General features: G+C 45.3%; 1 protein-coding gene across 8 annotated transcripts in view; it reads right to left on the bottom strand.

Moving 5' to 3' along the window:
- Window positions 1-21,613, bottom strand: part of LOC6053318 (ionotropic receptor 25a) — a 424,911-nt gene that overhangs the window by 40,605 nt on the left and 362,693 nt on the right. For 5 of the 8 annotated variants that reach the window (XM_038256989.1, XM_038256990.1, XM_038256994.1 and 2 more), the window contains 4 exons: window positions 10,514-11,106; window positions 10,301-10,341; window positions 10,095-10,239; window positions 485-814 (listed from right to left, as the gene is read on the bottom strand). The exons of 1 other annotated variant lie outside the window; for it this stretch is intronic. In XM_038256989.1, coding sequence (XP_038112917.1) covers window positions 485-814; window positions 10,095-10,239; window positions 10,301-10,341; window positions 10,514-11,106 — 1,109 coding nt within the window. Of the gene's footprint in view, window positions 1-484; window positions 815-10,094; window positions 10,240-10,300; window positions 10,342-10,513; window positions 11,107-21,613 lie in introns of those variants that run through there. 2 more of the 8 variants (XM_038256991.1, XM_038256996.1) reach the window with 2 other exon arrangements.

Below are 21,613 nucleotides of genomic sequence, written 5' to 3'. Positions count from 1 at the left end.
TGCCGAATGACCCAGTCCCGTTTTCTCCCATACATTTTCGCGATTTTCCCCATGTAAACATCAACGATAAAAAGCGACCTCTTAACCTTAAGCGTTTGGCTCAAAATTTGCATAGATACTTATTTTTACCTAAAGAAACGAGCCAGGTGTCCAGGTATCCCTGATGTCATTTTTTTTTTATTTTCACCCTAGTGTACACTGAACCCCCGGTAGTTGGTCACTATTTTGTTTGACACTTTTTCGTTTGACACTTTTTTAGTTTGCACCCCGTTGGTTGGCCAAAGTCAAACTAAAATGTGAAGAATCATCACTTTTTACACGGGACTCACACTTACTATCATACCAAACGTTTGGTAGTGTGTGTGAGCTCCGTGTAAAGAGGGTGTCAAACTAGAAATTAACCCCATTCGTTTGACAACAAATCGTGTCAAACCATCGGGGTTACAGTGTATTCACCTTATTATATCAATATTATCATACTTACGCATTGTTAAACTGATCTTTCAAAGGAGATCCTTGCTGAACTGCTATAGCATATGGTTTTCGAGAAAATTCCTCTCCAACCATTTGAAGATCGCAGTTCGTTAATACTTTGTATCGGATATCCGTTGCGTCTCCCAAAAACGCAAATCCCGAAGCTGATGTAGAATTTCTGATTCGCTCAACTGCTTCATCCAAGCTATTTGGTAATCCAGCTTCCTGCATTGCCTGCCACATCTTGGTGTATTTGTCGCTAACCGGATAATCCCATACAGCTAGCTTAGAACGCTCGACTGGTGTTAAAGAGTCGTTGAGTGACATTTCTTTCCATATTCTGTAATGGGAACATAATACGCTTATTAATTTGTGTTCTTAAGACAACCGGACAAGATCTCTTCTTCTTGTTACATTGTTAAAATTCCCCAAATTTTACAATCTCACGATCACAGTTGTTGTTGTTGTTAACTTATTTATTTATGGCAGCTTTAACCGTCTTGGTAATTCACTGCTCTATTTAGTAAATGGCTGTGCCATTTTTGTAGACATTCCATTCCCATTATCAACATTATCAGCTAGAACCAGACTAGAAACTCACCCACAAGAACGCTTCTGTTCAGAATCAAAAAGTTCAAAATATAATTGAAGTGAAACATTAGTCAAAAAGAGTACCAGGAGTGGGGGCTTGGGAGGAGGGGGTGTGAGAGGCACGTGTCCCCTTTTCGAAAGAAATGTGCCAAAAATCGTTGTCAGCCGGTACATCGCGGCGTGAAATTCCGTTGAGACTCTCCGGAACCTGCAGTGAACCGGTAGACATTAAAAGCAGTGCTCGACGATCGCGAATCCGTCCTAATTCTCGCTAGTTTTTTTTGTGCCGATTTGCGGATCAAATCGAGCCACAACAAGAACAATAAAGAACTTCCCGCGTGGCAAGTATAATACCGTCGTCGTCGTCGCCTTCGTTCTTTCGCACCGCGATTGTGTTGTGTGGTGGTATCGTCGTCGTCGTGAACGAGCTGGGTGTAGTGCTGCTTGGAAGTGTGGAAGAAATTTCGACACGCACAGTGGGTCGGAGTGAAAAAAGTGTGCGGCAGAATAAAATAAACTAAAAGTTTTTGAAAATTTAAAAGATTTTTTTTTGTGCTAAAGTGGAGTGAATTAAATCAACCAGATCGTACGTGCACCCCCCCCCCCCTCCACCCCGTTTTTGGGTGACTGGACCCCAGGTTAGGGGCGGCCCAAAACAAATGGGGTTTCGACGCCTTCTACCCGTGAGCGGCTGTTCTCAGGTTAGGGGCGGCTCCTATAGAGGCGAGTGAACCCCCCCCCCCCCCTCGAGCGTCTGTTCCCCAGGTGTTAGGGGCGGCTCAAGGAAACCGGTGTCCTGCTCCATCGTTGAGGTAAGCGTCTGTTCTCCAGGATAGGGGCGGCTTACAGCAGATAGAGTTAGGACCCCCTCCTCGAGCGTCTGTTCCCCAGGTTAGGGGCGGCTCGGAACAGCGTCTGTTCCCCAGGATAGGGGCGGCTGACTAACAGTCCCAGTGCCAGAGTGGGACTCTAAACATTCCTGGTACGACGGTCCTCCGGCGAGACAGGGGGTTGGTGATGGCTACACGCACCCGCCGTAAAACAGTAGTGCAGAGAGCTCCAGATGCGAGCCGATCCAATCGCCGACCCGATTTTCGGGGATCCAGGGATTGGAAACTCGGGACGTGGAACTGCAGGTCTCTCAACTTCGATGGGCGCGACCGAATTCTTTCAAACGAATTGCGGGTCCGCGGTCTCGAAGTCGTGGCGCTGCAGGAGGTGTGCTGGACGGGGAAGGACCACCGAGAGTACGGGGGTTATACTATGTATTGGAGCGGCGGCGATACACACGAGCTGGGGACAGCTTTTATAGTGTTGGGCGAAATGTCGAAGCGCGTGATTGGTTGGTGGCCAGTCAACGACAGAATGTGCTGGTTGAGAATCAAGGGCCGATTCTTCAACCTGAGCATCATCAATGTGCACAGCCCGCACATGGGAAGCGACGCCGATGACAAGGACGCTTTCTACGAGCTTCTTGACCGCGAGTGCAGGAAGTGTCCAAAACACGACGTCAAGATTGTCATCGGCGACTTAAACGCTCCAGTCGGCCAGGAGGAGGAGTTTAGACCGGTTATTGGGAGGTTCAGCGCCCACCAGCAGACGAACGAGAACGGCCTACGACTCATCGATTTCGCTACCTCCCGAAACATGGCCATATGTATTACCTTCTTCCAGCACACCCCCTATACAAGTACACCTGGAGATCACCAAACGACACGGAGACGCAAATCGACCATGTTCTCATCGATGGTCGGCACTTCTCGGACATAATCGACGTCAAAACCTACCGTGGCGCGGACATCGACTCAGACCACTACCTGGTGGTGGCAAAGCTGCGCCAACGCCTGTCCGAGGTCAGCAAGATCCGGTACCGTCGCACTATAAGGTATTTCCATATAATTGAGCGGCCAAAATTTTTTTTTTGCTTTTTTTGTGACTTTTTTGTGTTGTTTGTACTTAGTATAATGAAAACAAATGAATTTTGATATTTTTCCAAAAAAAAAGTTTAATTTTCGATTTTTTCATATATTTGAGGCCACATGCATTAAAGTGGTGAATTTTAATATTCTTGCTCTGTCTATTTGATGCCCGGAATGGCGGTTTATGCTATGTTTAAGTTTCTGATTTCCGTTCAATCTCCCTCCCCTTCTTCTTGAGTTAAAATCCACCTCTCTTTGAAGACCCTCCCCCCCCCTTCCCCTCCAATTAAAATTTGATTTTTGTGATGTTTTAGAATTTTAGACGGTTTATTTTATGGAACATTGTATGGATTCTCGTCCACGTTTTTTGTTGATCCACTTGCAAAATTCACGTTTTCCACGATAAATTCTTCTAAATCAAAATCACTATGTAACCGATTGTCGTTAGATTACTTAAAATATGAACTTCTTCTATGGGATTTTGTATACCTCGTTTTGAAGCTACAGAACAACATGCGTAGTTTTTCCTCTGTGGTTTTTCCCTGAGTTGATCATGTGATGGTTCTGCAATGTTTTGTAATTCTTACAAATATACTCGAAAGCAGTTCTCACGTTTTCAGAATAGTGCTTCGTTATATCGTACAGGGACACTACGGTATTATTATCCATACTTTCAAAAGAACACAACAACGAACTGATATGAATATTCGACGAATCGTTTCTGTAAAATACTTAGAATAGGAATTTCTAATTTTATTAAACGTACTTAGGGTACCAACAAAGTCATGAATATCAAATCAATTTCAAAACATACATAGCAGGTACGTCATTTCTGCCTCCGCAGGTAAATAATGTGATTTTAACCAAGCGTATACGCGAAATCATTAATTTTCTTGCATGAATCAAAATGTTCAAAATGGCATAACTCAAAAAGTGCACATAAGTGCACTTTGAAATTTGGAGACAAGTTAGGACATGTCGCGATGTCAACTGTACACTGCTCGAATGAGTTTGACAGCAACCAAATGACAGATCTTGCTGAAATTCGATTCGAGCAGTGGAAGAGCAAAACCAAAATAAACACGTGGGGAAAGTGGCTGTGAGAGGAAAAAAATTCTACCGGATTACCATGAAAAAATGGTCCTCCCGAAGTTCAACCGAAAGCCCGCCATGAACAAGAAGAACGGCGGCTGGGAGAATTTCCTGAAAAGCCAACCGAAGATGCTGCCGCCACGACGAGCGCCGCCGAAGAAACCCAAGCCGGAATGACCCCTATGAAAGGCGAGGAAGTCGTCGCTGTCGATTCGCCAGCCCAAGCGACATCCCATGTCCACGCCATAGATAAGTTCCCTGTGCCGGAAGTCGTCGCGGAACCTGTAGTCTTTGAGCCCAAATCCAACCCGATCCCCGGCCTTCCATGCTATTCCTTCTTTCTTTCTAGGTTATGATGTTTGCATAAGCTTCCATGTCCCAGACCAGTACCAGCGGCCAACAATATGGTTCCTACGTCATCACATCGGTGCCGGCGAAAGTCATCAAGACTAAGAACAACCAATCAGTTAGCTGGACGCACAATCGCTCGAGCTGGTCGGTTGAATCGGTAGTTTTGCATCCACACCGGCGACCACGGCAACCAGTACGGCCACGAGCAGGGTGCCAGAGCAGAAGGTTTCCGATGAAAGTAGCAGGTTGGCCAGAAGCAGCTCGAGCTCGAGTGACGGAAGTGGAGGCAATACCACGACAACGACCAGTAGCAGCAACAGCACTGATCTGGCTGTACCGCTTGGAGCAGCTGTAACAGTGGCCACGGCTGATAGAAAAAACAGCAGCATCAGTTCTGACCACGAGAACCTGCTCAACCAGCTGGCCCTAACATTCTTTGCAACCAAAATGTCCTGCAGCGGATCGCGCAAAGGTCCATGGGAACCCCAGGTCTACGCCGGATACGCCACCGCTCAGCTGCTCGGCCACCAGTCCGGACCGTCGTTGCCATCAGTCAGTGGTTAAGGACTGCCCAACATTGAGGACTCACGCGTGCCCTGTCGCTGCGAGCCCGGCGCCACTTGGCTGTCGTAATTAAAATTCTCGCTCTTCTTCTTGTGTGTGCAATTTCAGACGCCGAACTGATCAATGTGTCGCGAATCTTTTGAGAGGTCATGCACGACTTCCGGTCGGACCTACTGCCCACGCCCACGCGAGTTTGTCTAGGTGCACCAGCACGTGTCCAATATCATTCAGCACAAGACTGGAGCGCACGACACGAAGGACGACTCGGAGAACGAAACCTTGTCGGAGTGCTTCGACGAAATCTAACCTATCTGAACAGATTTGAACTAGTCGCTCGAGACGTTCAACCCTGAGGGCAGTTTGGTGTATGCGGCGGACGGCTCGCGGGTAACCATCTACAACTCCGAGTAGATCGATTGCAATGCAACGCTCTCAACGGCTGCACCGACATCCCGAGTGTAAGCAAGTCGACGCTGTAATAATCTTGCTAAATCTCAAAACGATTCTTTAAAAATCACCAGGAATTGACGCAATTCGCAATTCGCAATTTTCAGTGTAAGAACGGGCCTTGACCGATCTTATGCACCAGGTTCCCGACGAACACGCACTACCCTTACACCTACATCTCACCCTTGCTCTGAGTCAGTACGAGCAGCACGCTAGAACACGCTTTGAGTGTTCGTGCCAGGCATGCACACCTTCTTTTCCGGTTACGCATTTTAACTCGGCCGGGGGTGGTACATTACGTAGGGTTTGATGTAAGTATAAGCGCCTAACCATTTATAGTGTGCCTATCAACTTTCATTAAAGCAAAAACTGTTTTATTTTTAGTTTGAATTCAAAAACTAGTTGTTATTTTACTGTGTATTGTTTTCTCCTGAAATCTTTCCAAGTGTTGAGTCGTGTTTATCTGTTGCTATTTCTTTTGTCACGGTGTTTTGTTACAATATTTTGGTCCTAAGCATGTTATAAAAGTTCACCAAAAATACAATAGTAATATTTGTGTTAATCCTTTAACCATTCCATAAATTGAGTAAGGGCTCAAACCTCACTTGTTTGAAAAAAAGGGTGAAGATTGAAAACAATAGACAATAAAAGAGAATTTATTTTATAAAAATCAAGAATCAATAGTAAGAGAATGATGAGCGTATTTAAAGAATAAAAATGAGAAGCTAGATGTATTAGATGTAAAATCAGTCAATAGTTAATAAAAAGAGATACAAAACAAGCTAGGATTATAGTAATGATAATTTATAGGACAGATAAAGAATTATTCAAATAAATAAATTCGCAATAAAATCAAAAAAGATTAGGCGAATGATAAATAGACTTGATATTACTAGTACATTAAGGAAAAGTATATTTTTAAGGAAAAAACAAAGTTTGTTACAGTAGTATCAATTGGTAAAAAAGAGTGGAAAAGCTTTGAGAGATAAGAGAATCAAAAGTTAGTAAAATCAAAATCAAATGATTAATATAGAAGAATGAATGAAGAAGTGAGAATCAGTAGAGCAAAATAAAAATTGGAGATAGGTGGTAGCTGAGAATGAAAAGAAGAGAAACCCCGTTGTGCGATGCTTCAGGTACATCCACAGCAGTTGACTCAACATACTGCGAATCGAAACAATACCGTCTACAATCACAAATTACTTCCCTTTCCCACATTGTCGCGCCCCTTTCTTTTAGCCGTCTCGACTCTGACCCGCGGTGGTCAAAGATTTACGATCCGTTTCCACAGGCCACCAGCTAGGTCATCATGAAAACCAAGCCAACGTGGAGGTAAGAAAATAGGACACTCGCAAGGAACCAGAGCTATACTGTTCTGATCAAGATAATTCGGATGATCTAACAGAACTACGGATGTAGTTAGTTACGCTCCTTCCAGGATGTTCCTTACGTGGACGTCAACCGAAGAGCACGCAACAAGGTCAGTGCCATTGCATGCTCTTAGGTATCAATCCTTGGCCTGCAAAATCACCAGGAATTGACGCGTAATCAAACTTAATCGGCGTGAACTCGTTCCGCAAGACGCGATGGGCCGGCAACCAGAACCAGCTGGTCGTCGTTGCCGATCGAAGACGGACTGGCCGACGCTGAGCAGTGTAATTTTCGGCAAGCAGCGGCCGCCGCTGGTCATCTGGTTACATTCGACTCGAACCGTCAGATCTCGGACATGCTTCACCTGCGACCTGCAAAGTCACTCGAGAGGAACGTTCGGGGGAGGCGGTGGACGGCTCGCGGGAAACCATCTACAACTACGAGAGGATTGAGTGAGTCGTTTAGGTAATCCACGCGAGCTTGCACAAGTGATCGGCAAAGAATTGCCGCTGTCGAGCCAGTGGAATCGGATACACTGCTGATACAACCAGAAACGCCATGTTACCAGCTCAGAAAGACACCAGCTCGGAGCTGCAGCCGCGCATTCAGTGAAAACTTGAAGCAGCATTTGAAAGTGTAATTGTAGTCGTGTTCAGGTTCAGGCTTCGCTTAAAAAATACCAAATCTAAAATAAAATTTATTTAATTAAATAAGCGTTTTATACATTTTAGAAACAGTTAAGCGGTGCTAAACCCAAAACTACTTCCAGTAGTACGCCGGAGAAAACCGCGTAACGTTCGCCGTTGACCATCTTGATGATCTGGACAACAAATTCCTGATGGTCACGTAGAGTGTCAACACCGTGTACTCGGAACCGCCTTTCAGAGCTTCTCCTGCGACCTTCTCTACTACCTCAAAGACATCCCCGAAAAGTGCCGCGAAATCTGGGTCAAATCTGCCGCCCGACTGGTTATTCGTCACCTTTCCTTGTTGCTTCTCCATCGTCATGCTAATCGCCAACTCAAGCGCCTTCCAGCTCGCTCGAATATTCAATGGAACCACCATCTACTGCATCGTAGTGGCCGGAACGTTTGGGGTCTTCTTTCACCGCGATGCCGGCCTCACCTTAACCGAACACGGCTCTTTTTTTCGCCTCTGTCGCCATCAAACATTAAAAACAGAACAAACATCACCGGAAACATCTGCCAGCAGTAACGCTGAAAAAACTTCATCAACCGAATCTCCTCCCCCTTTACAACGTGCGTTCTCTGTTCAAACAGCTCCATCGTGCTGGAGCAAAAGATCCTGCTGGCCATCTACAAGGTCCAAAAAAGCAGCCACTTTAAGATCTCCGCGTTGTGCTGATCCGCCCTTTTCAAATCCACCTTCGTAAAACTACTCGCGCAAGCGTTGCTCGGCATCGCGTTGGTTCGCACCTGCAGTGGGCACTTCCGGTATCGCGCCGAGCAGAGCAGCAACACCGGCTGCGTCCTGGAAGGCAGACGCCGCAAAGCGCGACCGGATCCGGTGCCGGTCATAGCTCTGGTGCTGTAAGTGGTTTGTGATAAGTGCGGTACGGACCGACGGTCTTGCGCCATTGGACACTTTGTGCTTGCGCGGATGAATACAAAAGGCAACTAAGCACCACCCTTACACTTGTGCCTGGGTCGTAAACGGCCTGCTGTTGATCCGCTCGTTACACGCGTCGCAGCAAATTTTATTGTTCCCGGCCATCAACTCAATCGCGATGAACGCGTTCGGGCAGGAGTGGATCGAATACCTCGTTGTCTGCACTGGTATCCGTTGACGCCGTGCCTTGCTTTGGCCTTCGCTTCCTGCAGCTCGATGCTCACCTTTCCATCATGTTGGCCACACTCTCGGCACTCAGACACAACTCGCACACCACATTTGACTCGCCTCCTTTGTTCACATTCTCCGGCACATATTCACGCTTTTCCGGACCGCCCTCGTTTGGTCAACGATCTTTTTCGTCTGCAAATCGTCGTTCAGACTGTCCTCGACGTCCGCGTCTGACCTGCCGACGTCGTCCTTGTCCGATTCGTTGGGGCCTTTGACGTCACCTTTCAGTTTGCCACCTGCTGCGGCAAAAGTTAATTTGTTGGATTTTTTTTCTGCTTTTTCCTTGGTTTCCGCATTCGCATTCTGGATGCGGCGTCATTTACGGCTGCTTAGTGGTTTTGGGGTGGATCCGCCGGAAGTTGACATGTCCGTAGTCCGGTTAGGGGCTGCATTTTCGTCGGATCGGGGGTTGCGGTTTTTCCGAGTCGATCGGGAGTGACAAATTCAAGAAGGACTCGTGCCATGTTAGTCATACCTCGCAGCCACAGCAAACTGTCTACGATGGACTAGCTACTCGTCGCAATAGCCGGCAACTTCCGTCCGGTTCCGCCTCTAACCTAATTTCACGATAAATCGGCGCCGCGGCCGTCGATGTACCATCTCCGTCCCCACCATCGCTCCCCTGCTGAAGTACGCCTCGTCAAACTAAAGGAAACAATTAAACAATTAATAAAAATCGAAGCATTTCACTCCAGGGTAACGCAGGCGAAATAGTTCCGGCGCTTTTACGATTTCGTTCCACGCAACTGCCGCAATCCGTCCTGAAAAAACTAGAAATTCAGTTTATTTACATCAGGCTGCTCGAATCAACAAAAGTAAACATTGAAGCAGTGCGCCCAATTTCATGGGAAACTGCTAGAACAAATATTTTCTGGCAACTCTAACTGTATGAATGAAAATTTTCATTCGAGCACGATCTGAGCACGATGAGCGCGTTGAGCGCGATCTGGCGCGATTTGGCACGATGAGCCAAAAACGACCGCGATGAAGGTACGATGAGCAAAGATGAAGGAATTTGGTGCGATTTGGCACGATTTGAATGAAATCGCGGAGTGTCATCCCCCTCGAATTTTACGGTAGTTTTATTGTTTCAATTTATAACATTTCCAATAACAAAACCGTGAAATTTACTGTAACCATGAAATCTACGAAAGCTTTAACGTCATTCCAATGAATTTCGAAAAAAAATCAACCATAAACTTACCGTAGATATTATAATATCTATTGTAACTGCATGGTTTTGACAATGCAAATCATCATATAATTTTATTCGGGCACTCCCCCCCCCCCCCCCTGTCACAGTTGTCAGACAGACAAATGTAGGATGGATAATAAAATAACAAAAAATAACAAGCATAATTTAGTATTGAGTTTAATAAGCATGATGGTAACGTCCTGAAAATTGAATAATGGTAAAAAACTTACTCGTAAAATCTTGATTCAATATCCGCCATTCGTTGAAAATACGTCATTGCAGATGATCCGTTCAGAGGGGCATAAAGTATCTTGTATTGCTTAGACAAATCGTCCAAGGATTCTACTGGAGTGTCTAAACGAGATACTGTTAAGACTGTAAATTTGAAATTAAGTTCGTTAGTATTAAGTTATAATCAATAAAATACATATCTTACATGCAGCCAAATTTGCAGTGTAGCTTGCAATTATGATGAATCTAAATATAAATCAAAATAGATAAGTTGTTTTGGTAAGATTTTGTAGTGTTAAATTTGTAATGATCTAGAGACGATTTCTTGTTTCTCTCGATTCATACTGTTTACAATCATAAGAACGCAGAATTATCGAGGGAAATGTCAATAAACAATCTACGAAACAAAACTACTCACCCAAAAAGCCACCATGTCGCTGCAACCAATCGGCCCGAAAGATTTTTTGGGGCTTCTCCGCCACCTTGTGGTGTCAGCGAAGTCATACAAAACCAGAGACATTCTTTGATATTAAACTCACGTTTTTCGTCATCATTTTTGTACTTTTCGCGGTTGTTTTGATAGCTATATGGACTATATCGGTCAAAAATCCACATCAAAAAGCTTGTGAAAAAGTACGCCGCCAGAATGCACAACCATACATTCGTTTCCAGTACGGTCAAAAACTTGAACAAAGAGCTAGGCGTGCTGGGTAATTGCATCATAATGGATATTCCAACTAAATCATAGTATGGGACAGTGAAATCGATCACAGTTTCTCGCTCTGCCATAACAGACATAGAACCCAAACCAATATCAGCTTGTTTATCGATCAACTTTCGGACGATTCCATTCCATTCACCTTTCTCATTCATATTTCCAAACTTTCCGTCTTCCACGGCTTTGATTTCATAGTCAAACTTGACAATTTTAGCAATTTCGTCTAACAAATCTATACAATAACCTTTGAATCCTTTTGGAGCACTTGGATCACGAAATATAAACGGTTCTTGCTGTAAGAAATACACATTTATTAACAAAAGAATTTTTTTTAGAGAAGCTTATCTAAAATATTGAAATATGTGAGAGTAATTCAATCACGTAAAGCAACACATATTTATTTAACCGCCATCAACCCACAAAATTTCCATAACTCTTTTGGAAAATAATCTTGTAGATTTAATTGTTGGCGCAAAAGCAGGAGTGTAGGCAGAATTTTGGTTCGGGGGGGAGGGAGGGGGGGGGGGGGGTTCAGGCACATTTTTCACACTTGTTTTAGCTAGGGTTTTCTTAGATTCTTAAATTCTTATTCTGATCTAATCTAATCTAACACAACTCGACATTTTTTTTTTATTATTATTATAGAGACTTTACACCATTGTGCATTCATCTCTTCAAGGTGGGTAGTGAAAGAGGAAAGATTACTGAGTTTAAAATCACTTCAATAATTATTACCATGCCTTTTTTCTAACGATTTTTGTCTATGTTTCAAATATTTAGCAGAATATTTAAAGAATGAATTATCAAGTTCTTCAAGTTTATCTTCGTCCTCTTCTTCCAGGGATTTAGAAGTTATCTCACAACACTTTTTCTTATAATATTTTGCTTTAATGACATCTTCATCTTCTTCATCTGTTTCTTCTGCAGCCATCTCTCTTCGTTTTTTTGTAAGTTCGTCTTCCGCGTCCAAATATGCCTGTAAGCGCTTTCGGCGGCGGGTGTGCTTAGAAAGCACGGTCTCGAATCCATCGTTGTCTTCTTCGTCAATTTCACTTGTTTCCATTGCATTTTGTTCTGGTTTACTGTTGTTGCTTTTACTGCTGCTGCTGCTTGGCTCGGGTTCAATCGGTTGTGTACTGCTATTTTGGTTCACCTTTTTACTCGAATCCGCACATTTTTTGTTCTTTGCTTTGAGTTTGCAAAGCGATTTTTTGCCTATAATCGTCACTACTGCAGCAGCATTGTTTATAGTGATTGATTTCGGCGTTGGCTGTTTCAGCAACATCCGCAGGGTCCGAACTCCATTTGGGATCCCTGGGAAGAAGTTAATCCAGCGGTCGTTGGTGATGGTCAAAACTTCGCCGTATTTACTCATCACTTTGACTACGTCATCATTGCTTATGCCTAGAGGTACCGTCATCAGGGGTGACATTGGGTCTGGGGGGTGAGATTTGGTCATACAAAATTCGGCATTTTTGTATGACCCAATTTCACCCCCCAGACCCAATGTCACCCCTAATGACGGTAGGTCAAGCACACGAACTTCCGTAGCGTTGTTGTCCAGGTAAATCGGGATTTTGCAACCCTGATATACCAGAGGTTTGTCGATGATGGACGAGGCCATTGCTGAGTCGGCGAACTGCAACACGGCTTTTTTTCTTCTATTGCATAATTGCAATGCTCGCAAGTTTTCTTGGTTTACTTGAAGGTCTGCGAGAAATTTTTTTACCAGCTTTGGGCTTGGTTGGTTTTGGAGTTGACAAAAATCCAGAACCACACTGTGTTTGTCTACGGTGCACATTTTAAAAAAAGCGGCGACGCGCACACAAACTGCGGACTGGCGTTGAAAATGCGACTTGTAAGGTCGGCGGTTACTTTGCAACTGAACTCTACATGTTGAAAGTTGATGTCGATAAACGGTTAAGTTTCACAAAGGTGAGTAGATGTGGGCAGAAAAAAAATCTTATCAGAACGAGGATTGAACCATCAACTTCTAGGTTGCTGATCCGACACGCTACCACCGCGCCATGGACGCTTGATGAATTGTGAGGGATAGAGCGCGAACATATTGTTCTCTCTGGAGTGTTGCTCGAGGACGCGCCAGCATTATATGTGTTGGTGAGAACTGCAGATCGCTGACATGTTTACACGCGGGCAAAATTGAGCTATGAGCTTGCTGCAAAAACTGTTGTAAAATGTAACATTTTCTGTAGCAAATCCACTGTTGCAGATTTTGAGCTATATATTTCCTTTGGGTGTACTCTCACAGATCCACGTCCATTCTGCAAGTTACCCAGAATATGACCAAAATTCGATTTTTTGACATTTTGGCCCAATTATGAGGGCAGATTCAGATTCAGCCGGCAAAATTAAATAGGAAAACATATAGTTGGATAATTTTCGGATTTCGTTAGGGTTGTTGGCGCCAACTGTAGCCCGCTGGGTAGCGGCCACGTGATCGTCTTCGGATTGTCGCAGGACTGTAACGAGTGGCTTAAGCGCCACCTTTGGAAAAAGGACCACTCGTGCAGGTTAACTTGCCCAGCATGAAACCCAGACCTCAGGGCGGGTAATCAAAAATCGTCCTACCATCAGACAGAGCAATCCGGAGAGATAAAGAGGCGGTAGAGGGTTCGACACACCCGATAACCGATACTAAAAATCATCTGATAGGTCCTCACGAACTTACCAGCAACCTAACTCACACTCACGATCATCATCACCGGCAGAAGGTTCCCAACCAAGACCCCGTAACGTGCTAGAAATCGGAAGGGAGGGACTAGGATTCCCGAGCAGTCCAACTCGGAGTACGACAAGAAGCTAAACTACCACGGTACGGATGTGAGAAAACCCCTACGCCAGGACAACTCAATTCTCGGGAAATCGCTTAAAGAACGAACTACTTCATGTTTAGAGGAAACACGGTACTGCAAGGCATGATTTTATTACAGCGGTACGATCGTAAACTACAAATTAACCTAGGATTAGCATAGTTATAGTTGAGGCCTCTAATATAAATATTCCCGAAACATAGCTAGCTGGATTTTCCCTACGTGTGCGTTTTTCGTTCGTTTCTTGGCTCGGCCGAGCTCTTAGTGGTGCGTGTCTTCGCTAAAACCCCAAAATCACATGCGCATGGAGATTGTCTCTAAGGGGGGGGAGTTGTACTCACTACTTGGTTAGGCGGTTTGCAACCTAACCTCTCTCACAGGAACGGGGCCGCACGTGGTGCGACGATCGGATGCTCTGCGACGCTCGACGATGCTCCTGACGCTCAGTGCTGCTCTTCTCTCGACACGGTTGTGCTGCTTCTCTCGAGACGCCTCAGCGTCGTGCTTGCCGGCTTCCGGCGGCAACTCGATATCTATCCGCGTGGCGCGGTGAACTTAGTTCACGCGCTCTCCGATGACGGTCGACGCCAGGTGGGCGTTCTGCTCTCGGCGCTCTCGGCGGGGTCAGCTGGCCGACGCGCAAAGGGGTGTAAGTTGGTCACGCGCGTGGTGGATGGGCGTGTTCAGGGCGCGATGGTAACGTGCGCAGCCCTCTTCCGGACGGCGTCCTACCGGGGGGGTTTTCAACCGGAACGACGGAAAGTGGATCCTGCGGGCACGGACGGGGATGCTGGAACACCAGCAGGGCGGGTGCCGACGCACTTTTATACACTAAACGAACTTGGACAACATAATGCTATGTATATACAAAAATTTTAACCAACTATTTACAGCGACCCAAAAACATGCCAAAACAAATTATGTTAACATTAAACAATTTAATTCAACAACATTATTTACAGCTACCCACTTTTCTACAGGCTCATATCTTCATCCCAAATTTTGATCGCTTGCTGTTTACTTGCTCCTCTTATACCTCAATAATATCTCCAAGAAAATTCCCTCTGGCATTGTAACTGAAATATTCACATTTCAACACAAGCCCAAAATTTCCGAACGATTACTCAATCACTACAACAACAAACCTTAAGTTCCTTATGTTTCGGACTACTCCAAACAGACGTTGGAAAATCGTCCACCCACATAATTCACCCCAATCTGTTTCAATCAGAATCCACCATGGTATACCTTGGTATGCTTATTCTGAATGAACAAGACGCAAAACCCTTAAAACCCTGATGTATTCTCCAACGCCAGATTAAGTCTGTCTACTCGAGAATAACATCAAATATCCCCATGTCATGTCCACCAAATTTCTAACGCCAAGTTTGAAATGGCTAAATGAAATAAGGTGGAATGAACTCGCCCCTTAACCCCATGAACTCTCTCAGAATTCATTCACTCTCTCGAGCATCAAGCAACAGCAAACGTCAAACCTACCGTCATGTTTACGACAAAACAACTAAACGTGGGAAAAATTACTTAGTTCGTCAAAAGTTGGTGTAATTCGCAAAAATGAAGTTAACTGATACTAAATGTGGTGTTAATGTACTATTGTTGGAGAGAAAATGGTCGAAAATTTTAATTGTAACTACTAACTGGATGGATGGCGGTGAACTTGAAGGGAAGTTGGATTCCAATTGATGGTTTGTTTATGAAAAGGTTTTAATTTATTCTATTTTAGACGACCGGACCGAGAGCTGCTCAACCCCCTGAAGGAAGGATGACTTCAATTGGCAAATGTACTCAACGATCAACCCACTTTGTAACGTTTCCTAAAATCTATCCCAAACTGTAAACAACAATCACGACTCTAACCACAAAAAAAAAATAACAAATTTTGCACGAAAATTGTATAAACAAACAAACTGCTAATATTACAACATAAATTTTAAACTACTAACTAGCTAGATGAAATTAAACGCGCTAGTGATAGGTATATACATTAAGAGGACTACCTTTGTGAACTTTAGTAGATTTATTTACAAAACGCAGTCCCTGATCTCCCACATCAACTTCATTCAGAGTTTCCTCTCTTTCATTGAAGAGTTAACTAGACTGACTTCAGCAACACTCAAACGTAAGGTCCATTCATCCACCCAGTAGAAATGATTTGTTATTGTGGGGGCGGCACTGTACGCGAGGCTGGAAAGTATTTCATTGACCAGAGTATAACTTCATAGTCTTAGTTTCAAGAAAAAGTTCATGATACATAGCTTTATAATCTAACCATTCAAAGAACAGGCAAATGTTTGTTTGAGTCACGCTATTGACTTAATTTCTTGAGGAACTTGCAATTGAAAATGCCTAAGCGTTTGCCATTCAAGTCCTCCAAGTCATAACAATGGGTACCCACTAATCTCTTAACCACTGCTGGCACATATTTTGGGGCCAGTTTAGCACAAAATCCTGCACCTTTATCAGACTGCTCTGTGTTCTTCTTCAAGACTTTTTCTCCAACCTTATAGGTGGCACAGTTTGCATTCGATCGTAAGTTGTAGTAGTTGGCGTGCTTTTCGTAGGCCAGTTTCAAGTTTTCCCGAACTTCCTTGTAGAGTCTCTCCCTTTCCTCGTTCTGGATATTCATCTCCCCTTCCGCTGACGTATCCCTTACGTGACGATATTCAAACCCCTCTGAGACCTTGTTCCTTCCAAACAGAATGAAGTAAGGAGTGTAACGGGTCGCTTCATGAACCGAGTTCCGTATTGCATCCGCGATCTGTTGAACGTTATTCGCCCATTCACGGTGGTCTTTCCGAATCGACGCCCGAATCGCCGTCGTGATCACGCGATTCACTCGCTCCGAATCATTCACTTGTGGGTGGTAGTTCGGGGTTCGCCAATGAGTGACCTCGTATTTTTTAAGAAGGTTCTGGAACAGAGATGAGACGAATTGAGTTCCGTTATCGCTCAATATCACTTCCGGCACGCCAAACAGTAGAAAGATAGCATTTTCCACGAATTGTACGAGTGACTCCGCCGTGGCTTGGCGGAAAGGCTGCACCAGAACGAATTTGCTAAAAAGATCCGTGACCACTAAGAGACATGTATTACGGTTTCGTCCCGACGCCGGCAAGGGACCCACGAAGTCCATGGTTAGAAACTGCCACGGGTATTCGGCGACCTTCTTCTGCTCCTTCATAGGCGGAGTGGTATTCTGGTTATTAGCCTTGCTCGTCTGGCATCTGACACAGCTCTGGCAATACCTTTTAACCTCGCTACTCATCCCTGGCCAGAAAAACCGTTCTCTGCACTTCTCCAGCGTCTTATCCGGACCTAGATGAGCTTTCTCGTGAATTCCTCGAATTATGTCGTCTCTTTCTGCTTGCGGTGGGTAACGTTTCCATTGGAAACGAGGGTCTTCCACCTTCCCACATTTTTTTACAAATTTATAAATTTGTCCATCCACGACGCGATAATCCGAGTGGTTCTCCGAGTCTTGCTGGATTTTTACAATCATTTCTTGATAGTCTTGATCTGTAGATATCGCCAGCAAAGTTTCAACTGACCTCGACAAACAGTCCGCCAAAACGTTGTTTTTACCCTTTCTGTATTCCAATTCTATGTCGTGGGACTGGATCTTGAGTGCCCACCGAAGCAATTTCGCATTTCCGGACTCCACACCTATCGTAAACAACCATAACAGGCTACGGGCATCTGTTACGACCTTGAAGCTGGAACCCTCAATGAAATGCCGGAAATGATTGATTGCCAGTAGCACTCCAAGGCACTCCTTTTCGACGCTAGCATACTTCCGTTGGGTATTGCTCAGTTTCTTACTGAAATACCCTATCGCCCTCGGACCGTCCTCAAACTCTTGGACAAGCGCGGCTCCCACTGCGTTGTCGGATGCGTCCGACTCGATCGTGAAGGTGCGTGCGAAATCGGGATTCCCTAGGATGGGCGCGGAAACTAAAGCTGCCTTAAGCTCGTTGAACGCTGCTTCTGCTGATTCGGTCCATTCAAACTTCTTCTTCGATTTCTTCAGCAGATCCGAGATAGGTGCTACTATCCTACTGTACTCGCGGATGAATCTTTGATAAAAACCCGCGAGTCCCAGTAATCGGCGAATGTCTTTTACGTTTCGCGGCCGTGCGTAGTCTAAAATCGGCGAAATCCTCGAATTGTCGATGGAAACTTCCTCGTCGGTCAGTAGGTATCCTAAATAGGTAACCCGTTTTCTACAGAACCGGCTTTTGTCCAGCGAAATGGTCAGTCCGGCCTTCCTTAGGCGTTCTCCTACCGTGCGTAGCAATCTGGTGTGGTCCTCGAACGTTTCTGAAGCTACGACTATGTCGTCCAAGTAGCAGAACACGTTTGGTTCCAGATCGAACCCAATAACACGGTCCATCAACCGACTCATCGTGAAGGGGGCGTTGGTTAGACCAAACGGTAGAACTTTAAACCTGTACAGACCTTGAGAGGTTCTGAACGCCGTGTAGTCTCTGGAGTTCTCTTTTAACGGGATTTGGAAATAGGCGTCTTTAAGGTCCACCACCGAGTAGTACCTGGCCTTTCCCAACCTGTTGAAAATCTCCACCATGTTCCGCATCGGATAAGAATCCTTTTTAGTCCACGTGTTAACCCTACGCGAGTCTAAGCAAACTCTTAATTTCCCGTTCGCCTTTCTGACCGGAACCAACCCGCTCGCCCATTCGCTCGTACACTCTTCGATGGCGTCCATCATTTTGTATCGTGCGATCTCCGCCTCCATCTCTGCTTGGACTGCCGGAGAACATTTGTACAACGGTTGGCGTTTTGGTATTGCTCCCTCTTTTAGTACGATTTCGTGCTCGATCAGCGTAGTCCGTCCTAAGTTTCCTTCGGTAGTACATGGGAAAACTCGGATTGCCTCAACCAGATCCTCGCGTTCGTCGGGAGAAAGCTCGTGTTCCGTCTCCACCGCTTCCGGTGTGATGCGCGAAGGTTCGGGTAGTTCTAGAGCCGGAATGTCCAAACTTTCGTCGGGTTCATTTGTTGTAATGACTGGGAATGATTCGATTGGTAGAACTGAAAGTTCAATACTTTCAATTCTTTGTTCTGGTTGTTTTATTTCAATCTGTTCGAAACCGTTTTCACCTTGTACCATTGGCTGGATGCCGAACTGTTCCCAAAAATTGAAACCAAGAATTAATTCCTTGGCAACTTGAGGAACTACCACAGTTGGAACCACTTTCGTAACGCCCCGAAAAGAAATCGGTAGATTCACGTAGCCCAAACAGTCATGCGAAGTCTTATCCGCCGTCACAATTCGCACAGGGCTTTCCTTTAGAGTCAAACCGTGCTTTTCAGCAATGTTTGCGACGTTCGTTACACTAACGCTGGCGCCTGAGTCCAGAAGCGCTTCGTAGTTTCTATCGAATATCTGTACAGTAATGTGCGGACACGATTCGGTGATCTTGATGCGACTGAAGCTTAGGAACGGATCTTTAAACATGGTTGAATTGGGAACTCCTTGAGCCTCTGGAATGGAGATGTTCCCATCCTCACACTCCTGCTCTAGTTTCCCGAACCATTCTTATGGTTTGGGCAAGTAATCGCCGTTTTCTCCGGTGTACCGCACACGTAACAAAACATGGTTTTCCGCTCCTGGCAACGCCTCCAAAGATGTCCCTTTTTATGGCAATTCCAGCAGGATGGACTTGTCTGCGACGTTTCTGCTTGTGGCTGCTGATCCATTTTCCTCTCCAACATGTTCACTTTTTCCGGTTCCGATTCGGACGAGTCTAAGACCTTCGTTTCACCTCCCACTTCGACGTAGTGAACTACCCTGGCGTGTCCTTCCCTATAGTTACGTTCATTCTCGTGGGTGTTTTTAAACTGCCCTCTTCGCTGGTGTTTGGAAGTGAAGTTAGATCCGTATTTCGGTCTGGACGTTCCCTCTCTTTGCGCTTCCAGTTCTGGGTCGTTCGCATCAATCCGAACCGCGTAGTATTCCAACTGAACCAAGTTCTCTATCTCTCTGCACACCAACCTGTCTTTGTATGCATCCTTACAGTTGTCCCACATCACTTCGAAAAGTCTCTCCTGGTCCAATGGCACCCTTAAGAGTTTGTTTAACCTCTCAATCTCCATTTTGTAGGTTAGGAAAGGCTCATCAGATCTCTGTTTCATCCCGTAAATCTTTTACGGTTGCTCTGATCTCTATGTGGATTACCATACATGTAACGGAAACTCATTTCGAAGTCGTCCCAGTGCTGGAAATCCTCCGCATAGCAAAGATACCAATCGTAAGCCTCACCTCTCAGTATCGTATGAATCCGTTGCAGTAGCACGTCTTCTGCGATTCTGTCCATTTCGGCCAATCGATGAACTTTATGAAGAAAATCTTCTAAAGACCGCTGACTGGTGTCCCCATTAAACGTGAGGTGCCATTTCTCCATGCGCCTATCGGCGTTTTGGATCTCTGCGTCCCCGATCCCGGCATGCCTTCTCCTCCGAACGACATGTCTTGGTCTCTCCGGTGCACCCCCACGTGGATGTCGTCCGTGGTCTCTGTCAACCAACTGACTATGGTGGCTAAACCTAGACCTTCTATCCTCATTGTGGTCTCCACGATTTCCGAACAGTTGACTGCCTCTTCGCGTCGATTCGTCCCATGACTCGTAACCGTTTGAATCATACCTATCTTCCTGGGGACCTTGTCCTGGATCATCACTACGATAGCGATCATCTAGAAACGACTGGCGACTTCCGTGGCGATGTTCCGGGTTCTCCCTTGACCTACGATTGTCTTCCCGAGAAGAGCGATTGTTTCGTCCCAGGTCATCTCTTCGTTCTGGAGGACGCCTAGACTCCTGGGACCCATGTCTCAAATCCTCCCTCAGGTTGCGGTCATCAACTCGCGATCGGTGACTTGAGTGCTGCTGATCCGGGATCTCCTGTGACCTGCGGGTCCCTTCTCTAGAACGATTATTATCAAAATTGCTAGACCTGTGATCTAACTCCCCCGGTCGGTTATTGTCCAACGGTGGTTGTCGATCTCTCTCTTCTTGGAACACTTGGCCTCTGCCTTGCCTATGGCCTCGATCTCCGTCAACTCTCTGTCTCCGGCTATCCCACAGTGAATGACGATTCTGCGTTCTTTTTCTGCGTAATTCCTCCTCCTCCTCCCACGGTATCGATTCAGGTTGGCTCTCCTCATCAGCACGATGTCTGGGTCTCTGATTGATTTGGAAAGGACCAGGCTGACTAGCATCCACCCCTGACCATGCCAAACATGCCCTCAATAGTTGTTGCTCCAAATCCTCGATCCTCTTATGTAACGCTTCTGAGTTGTATGTCCTCCCCGGTGTTTTCGGTACGTCCTTCTTGGGAACCGTCTTCTGTCCCTTCTCCAGCTTTTCTGTACCTTCTTCCTTCTCCGTTTCCTCTTTCTCTGGATTTCCGTCCGAAATCTCGTCAGGTTGTTTATCTGGGTTTACGTTGAAAGTGACGAAAATTTGCAACATTTCTTCTGCGAGTTCACGTTTCCTAACTTTTTCGTCATCGTTGGTTGTAACGAGTCGCATTACGCGATGAAAATACGCCCTTAGGCGAGACAAACATTTTCCATCAAAACCATTATCCAATTTCTCCCTCAAGTCCCTAACCTTAATCGTGATGCGATCAAAATCTTGATCCATTGTATAAGGTGGATCATACTCATAATCATTTTTTGCATCATCGTAGAATAAATTTCTGAGTACTCGACATTTCGCATCTCTAACTAAATCGAGGTCCTCGAGTCTTCCTCGGAGTCTCAATTCGTAATCAATTTCCTCATCCGTGAGGTGATCAGGGTTGGGAAATTTCCCCGTCATTTTAACAAATGTATTTGATCAAATTAATATATTTTCCAACAAACTAAGAACTACCAATTAAATCTACAAATTATATTTGCCAACAAACTAAGAACTACCAATTAAAT

This window comes from Culex quinquefasciatus, chromosome 2 (genome assembly GCF_015732765.1).
Source record: "Culex quinquefasciatus strain JHB chromosome 2, VPISU_Cqui_1.0_pri_paternal, whole genome shotgun sequence".
Classification (NCBI taxonomy): Eukaryota; Metazoa; Arthropoda; class Insecta; order Diptera; family Culicidae; genus Culex; species Culex quinquefasciatus.
Note: the sequence above shows the minus strand (reverse complement) of the source record. Positions and strands in the feature narration are given on the sequence as shown.